The 7288-nt window shown below is 58.0% G+C and overlaps 1 protein-coding gene across 1 annotated transcript in view; it reads left to right on the forward strand.

Moving 5' to 3' along the window:
* Positions 1–5665, forward strand: part of LOC116937136 (transient receptor potential cation channel subfamily V member 4-like) — a 207776-nt gene extending 202111 nt beyond the window's left edge. Inside the window, 2 exon segments of the mRNA XM_076058623.1 lie at positions 3646–3761; positions 3987–5665. Coding sequence (XP_075914738.1) covers positions 3646–3761; positions 3987–4222 — 352 coding nt within the window. The 3' untranslated portion in view covers positions 4223–5665.
* Positions 5666–7288: the final 1623 nt, after the last annotated feature.

Consider the following 7288-nt stretch of genomic DNA (forward strand, 5'->3'; position numbering starts at 1 on the left):
CCACCCTCACTATCCCTACCACCACCCCACACCTCCCACCACTACCACCCCCCTACCACCACCCACTACCCACCACACCACCCACTACGACTACCCCACTACTACCACCACCACCCACTACCACCACCACCCACTACTCTACCACCCCCACTACTACCACCCACTACTACCACCCACTACTACTACCACCCACTACACCACCCACTACTACCACCCACTACACCCACCTACCCACCCCACTACACCCACCCACTACTACAACCCACTACTACCACCCACTACTACCACCCACTACTACTACCACCCACTACTACCACCACCCACTACTACCACCCACTACTACCACCCACTACTACTACTACCACCCACTACTACCACCCACTACTACCACCCACTACTACCACCCACTACTACTACCACCCACTACTACCACCCACAACCACCACCCACTACTACCACCCACTACTACCTACCCACTACTACCACCCACTACTACCACCCACTACTACCACCCACTACTACCACCCACTACTACTACCAACCCACTACTACCACCCACTACCACCCACTACTACCACCCACTACTACCACCCACTACTACTACCACCCACTACTACTACCACCCACTACTACCACCCATCTACTACCACCCACTACTACCACCCTACTACTACCACCCACTACTACCACCCACTACTACCACCCACTACTACCACCCACCTACTACCACCCACTACCACCACCCACTACTACCACCACTACTACCACCCACTACTACCACCCACTACTACCACCCACTACTACCACCCACTACTACCACCCACTACTACCACCCACTACTACCACCCACTACTACCACCACCCACTACTACTACCACCATCACTACTACCACCCACTACTACCACCCACTACTACCACCCACTACTACCACCCACTACTACTACCACCCACTACTACCACCCACTACCACCACCCACTACTACCACCCACTACTACTACCACCCACTACTACCACCCACTACCACCACCCACTACTACCACCCACTACTACCACCCACTACTACCACCCACTACTACCCCCCTCTACTACTACCACCCATCACTACTACCACCCACTACTACCACCCACTACTACCACCCACTACTACCACCCACTACTACCACCACCACTACTACCACCCACTACTACCACCCACTACCACCACCCACTACTACTACCACCCACTACTACCACCCACTACTACCACCCACTACTACCACCACCACCCACTACTACCACCACCACCCACTACTACCACCACCACCCACTACTACCACCCACTACTACTACCACCCACTACTACTACCACCCACTACTACCACCCACTACTACCACCCACTACTACCACCCACTACCTACTACCCACTACTACCCACCCACTACTACCACCCACTACTACCACCCACTACTACTACCACCCACTACTACTACCCACTACTACCACCCACTACTACTACTACCACCCACTACTACCACCCACTACTACCACCCACCTACTACTACCACCCACTACCACCACCCACTACCACCACCCACTACTACCACCCCACTACTACCACCCACTACTACCACCACCCACTACTACACCACCCACTACTACTACCACCCACTACTACCACCCACTACTACCACCCACTACTACCACCCACTACTACCACCCACTACTACCACCACCCACTACTACTACCACCCATCACTACTACCACCCATCACTACTACCACCCACTACTACCACCCACTACTACCACCCACTACTACCACCCACTACTACCACCCACTACTACCACCCACTACCACCACCCACTACTACCACCCACTACTACTACCACCCACTACTACCACCCACTACCACCACCCACTCACCACACCACCCACTACTACCACCCACTACTACCACCCACTACTACTACCACCCACTACTACCACCCACTACTACCACCCTCTACTACCACCCTCTACTACCACCACCAACTACTACCACCCACTACTACCACCCACTACCACCACCCACTACTACTACCACCACTACTACTACCCACTACTACCACCCACTACTACCACCACCACCCACTACTCCCACCACCACCCACTACTACCACCACCACCCACTACTACCACCCACTACTACCACCCACTACTACCACCCACTACTACCCACCCACTACCACCACCCACTACCACCACCCACTACCACCACCCACTACTACCACCCACTACTACCACCCACTACTACCCACTACTACCACCCACTACTACCACCCACTACTACCACCCACTACTACCACCCACTACTACTACCACCCACTACTACTACCCACTACTACTACCACCCACTACTACCACCCACTACTACTACTACCACCCACTACTACTACCACCCACTACTACCACCCACTACTACCACCCACTACTACCACCCACTACTACCACCCACTACTACCACCCACTACCACCACCCACTACTACCACCCACTACTACCACCCACTACTACCGCCCACTACTACTACCACCCACTACTACCACCCACTACTACCACCCACTACCACCACCCATTACCACCACCCACTACCACCACCCACTACTCACTACCACCCACCACTACTACCACCCACTACTACTACCACCCACTACTACCACCCACTACTACTACCACCCACTACTACCACCCACTACTACCACCCACTACTACCACCCACTACCACTACTACCACCCACTACTACCACCCACTACTACCACCCACTACTACCACCCACTACCACCACCCACTACTACCACCCACTACTACCACCCACTACCCACCCACTACTACCACCCACTACTACCACCCACTACCACCACCCACTACCACCACCCACTACTACCACCCACTACCACCACCCACTACTACCACCCACTACCACCACCCACTACTACCACCCACTACTACCACCCACTACTACTACCACCCACTACTACCACCCACTACTACTACCACCCACTACTACTACCACCCGCTACTACCACCCGCTACTACCACCCGCTACTACCACCCACTACTACTACCACCCACTACTACCACCCACTACTACCACCCACTACCACCACCCACTACCACCACCCACTACCACCACCCACTACTACCACCCACTACTACCACCCACTACTACCACCCACTACTACTACCACCCACTACTACCACCCACTACTACCACCCACTACTACTACCACCCACTACTACTACCACCCACTACTACCACCCACTACTACCACCCACTACTACCACCCACTACTACCACCACCCACTACTACCACCACCCACTACTACCACCACCCACTACTACCACCACCCACTACTACCACCCATTACCACCACCCACTACTACCGCCCACTACCATCCCCTGTGACACCACCCCACGTGACACCCCCGCTCCACGTGACACCACCACCCCACGTGACACCACCGCCCCACGTGACACCACCACCCCACATGACACCGCCCCACGTGACACCACCACCCCACATGACACCGCCCTACGTGACACCACCACCCCACGTGACTCCACCGCCCCACGTGACACCACCGCCCCCCCACGTGACTCCACCGCCCCCCACGTGCCCCCAGGGTGGACGAGGTGAACTGGACCAAGTGGAACCAGAACTTGGGCATCGTGACGGAGGATCCAGGCCGCTTCGACTCAATGGGGGAGGGGCTGCCCAGCGTGGAGTCCCCCAAGAGAGGTACGGGGGGGCACGGGGGGGGCACGGGGAGGGGGGGGCGGGGGGGGTGACGGGGGGGTGGGGGGGTGACGGGGGGGGGCAGGGGGGGGCATAACTCCTCCCCCACTCTCGCTCCTCAGTGTTCACCATCTGTGACCCCCACTGTGCCCCCCACTGTGCCCCTCCCCCCCCCCACTGTGCCCCCCACTGTGCCCCCCACTGTGCCCCCCACTGTGCCCCCCCCAGATTGGTCGTCCGTGATGCCCCGCGTGCTGGAGATGCAGAAGCTGGGAGGTGGTGGGGGGGGAGGAGTCGTGGTGGACGGTGGTGGGGGGGGTGGTGGTGGTGGTGGGGGGGGTGGTGGTGGGGGGGGTGGTGGTGGGGGGGGTCACCGGGGGGGAGTGGGGAGGGGCCGTGACGACTCCACGCGGAGCCTCATCCATCGCTGGGGAGCGGGGGCGGATGCGGACACCAACGTGTGAAGACACAGAGAGACAGAGACACAGACACACACAGATACACACAGAGACACTGAGACACAGACACTGAGACACAGACACACAGACACACAGACAGAGAGACACAGATCCACACAGAGACACAGACACACACAGAGACACACAGAGACACACAGATACACACACACAGAGACACAGACAGATACAGATATACATACACACACACAGAGACACACAGAGACACACAGATACAGATATACATACACACACAGAGAGACACAGAGATACAGATACAGACACACACACACAGAGACACACACACAGATACACAGACACACACACACAGACACACACACAGATACAGGCACACACACAGACACACAGACACACACACAGATACAGGCACACACTCAGACACACAGAGACACACAGATACAGACACACACACACAGAGACACACACACAGATACACAGACACACACACAGATACAGGCACACACTCAGACACACAGAGACACACAGATACAGACACACACACACAGAGACACAGACACACACACAGACACACACACAGATACAGACACACACACACACAGAGACACACACACAGATACAGGCACACACACAGACACACACAGAGACACACAGAGACACACACACAGACACACACACACACACAGACACATATACGTACACACACACACAGACACACACACACAGACACACAGAGACACACAGACACACACAGAGACACACACACAGACAGACACACACACACAGAGACACACACACAGACACACACAGAGACACACAGAGACACACACACAGAGACACACACAGAGACACAGACACACAGAGAGACACAGACACACAGAGAGACACACACACAGAGACACAGACACACAGAGACACACACACAGACACACACAGAGACACACGGACACGCAGAGACACAGACACACAGAGACACAGACACACACACGCGCACAGACACACACAGAGACACGCGCACAGACACACACAGAGACACACACAGAGACACACAGACACACACACAGACACACACACACAGAGACACACAGAGACACACGGACACGCAGACACACAGAGACGCAGAGAGACACAGACACACAGAGACACAGACACACACACGGAGACACGCGGACACCAACGTTTGAAGACACACGGAGAGACAGACATCTCCCTAGCAACAGTCTGAACACCTCCCTAACAGTCTGAACACCTCCCTAGCAACAGCCTGAACATATCTTATTATAAGTCTGACAGCCCTGCTAGAGGCTACCTGGGGGAGCTTTGTCTTTGTGTACATCATAGGTGGTGCTACTCGCCACTAGCAGCACTTGCCCCTACAGCCCCTGCTAGACGCCACCTGGGGGAGCTTTGTCTGCTGCGTGTTATTTATGCAAGTTTCGAGTTGAGAATTCAATAAAAACAAATTAATTTTTACCCTCCACCTGCTGCACCACCTCGTGCACCACCTCGTGCACCACCTCGTGCACCACCTCGTGCACCACCTCGTGCACCACCTCCTGCACCACCACCTGCACCACCTGCTGCACCACCTCCTGCACCACCTCGTGCACCACCTCGTGCACCACCTCGTGCACCACCTGCTGCACCACCTCGTGCACCACCTCCTGCACCACCTCCTGCACCACCTCCTGCACCACCTCCTGCACCACCTGCACCACCTCGTGCACCACCTCCTGCACCACCTCGTGCACCACCTCGTGCACCACCTCGTGCACCACCTCCTGCACCACCTCGTGCACCACCTCGTGCACCACCTCGTGCACCACCTCCTGCACCACCTCGTGCACCACCTGCTGCACCACCTCGTGCACCACCTCGTGCACCACCTGCTGCACCACCTCGTGCACCACCTCGTGCACCACCTGCTGCACCACCTCGTGCACCACCTCGTGCACCACCTCGTGCACCACCTCGTGCACCACCTGCTGCACCACCTCGTGCACCACCTCCTGCACCACCTCGTGCACCACCTCCTGCACCACCTCGTGCACCACCTCGTGCACCACCTGCTGCACCACCTCGTGCACCACCTCGTGCACCACCTCGTGCACCACCTCCTGCACCACCTGCTGCACCACCTCGTGCACCACCTGCTGCACCACCTCGTGCACCACCTGCTGCACCACCTCCTGCACCACCTCGTGCACCACCTGCTGCACCACCTGCTGCACCACCTCGTGCACCACCTGCTGCACCACCTCGTGCACCACCTCGTGCACCACCTCCTGCACCACCTGCTGCACCACCTCGTGCACCACCTCCTGCACCACCTGCTGCACCACCTGCTGCACCACCTCCTGCACCACCTCGTGCACCACCTGCTGCACCACCTCGTGCACCACCTCCTGCACCACCTCCTGCACCACCTGCTGCACCACCTCCTGCACCACCTCGTGCACCACCTCCTGCACCACCTCGTGCACCACCTCGTGCACCACCTCCTGCACCACCTCGTGCACCACCTCGTGCACCACCTGCTGCACAACCTCGTGCACCACCTCCTGCACCACCTCGTGCACCACCTCCTGCACCACCTCGTGCACCACCTCGTGCACCACCTGCTGCACCACCTGCGCACACCTTGCTGCACCACCTGCTGCACCACCTCGTGCACCACCTCGTGCACCACCTCGTGCACCACATCCTGCACCACCTGCTGCACCACCTCGTGCACCACCTGCTGCACCACCTCGTGCACCACCTGCTGCACCACCTCCTGCACCACCTCGTGCACCACCTGCTGCACCACCTGCTGCACCACCTCGTGCACCACCTGCTGCACCACCTCGTGCACCACCTGCTGCACCACCTGCTGCACCACCTGCTGCACCACCTCGTGCTCTCTCTCTCTCCTCCTCCTTGACGTCGCTCCACCCGACGGCTCTCCCCGGCGAGGGGAAGCCCCATCGGTGAAGGAACCCCCCCCCTCCTCGTCGGATCCGCGAGCCGTGAAAGCTTCGGAGGTGGTCGGGGTCGGGGTCGGGGATCAAAAACTTGGAATCGCCGCTTCTCTGCGGCCTCGCCCCCCCCACTGCC

This window comes from Petromyzon marinus (genome assembly GCF_048934315.1).
Source record: "Petromyzon marinus isolate PM22_M1 ecotype Great Lakes invasive population chromosome 77 unlocalized genomic scaffold, UKy_Petmar_22M1.pri1.0 chr77_unloc.4, whole genome shotgun sequence".
Classification (NCBI taxonomy): Eukaryota; Metazoa; Chordata; class Hyperoartia; order Petromyzontiformes; family Petromyzontidae; genus Petromyzon; species Petromyzon marinus.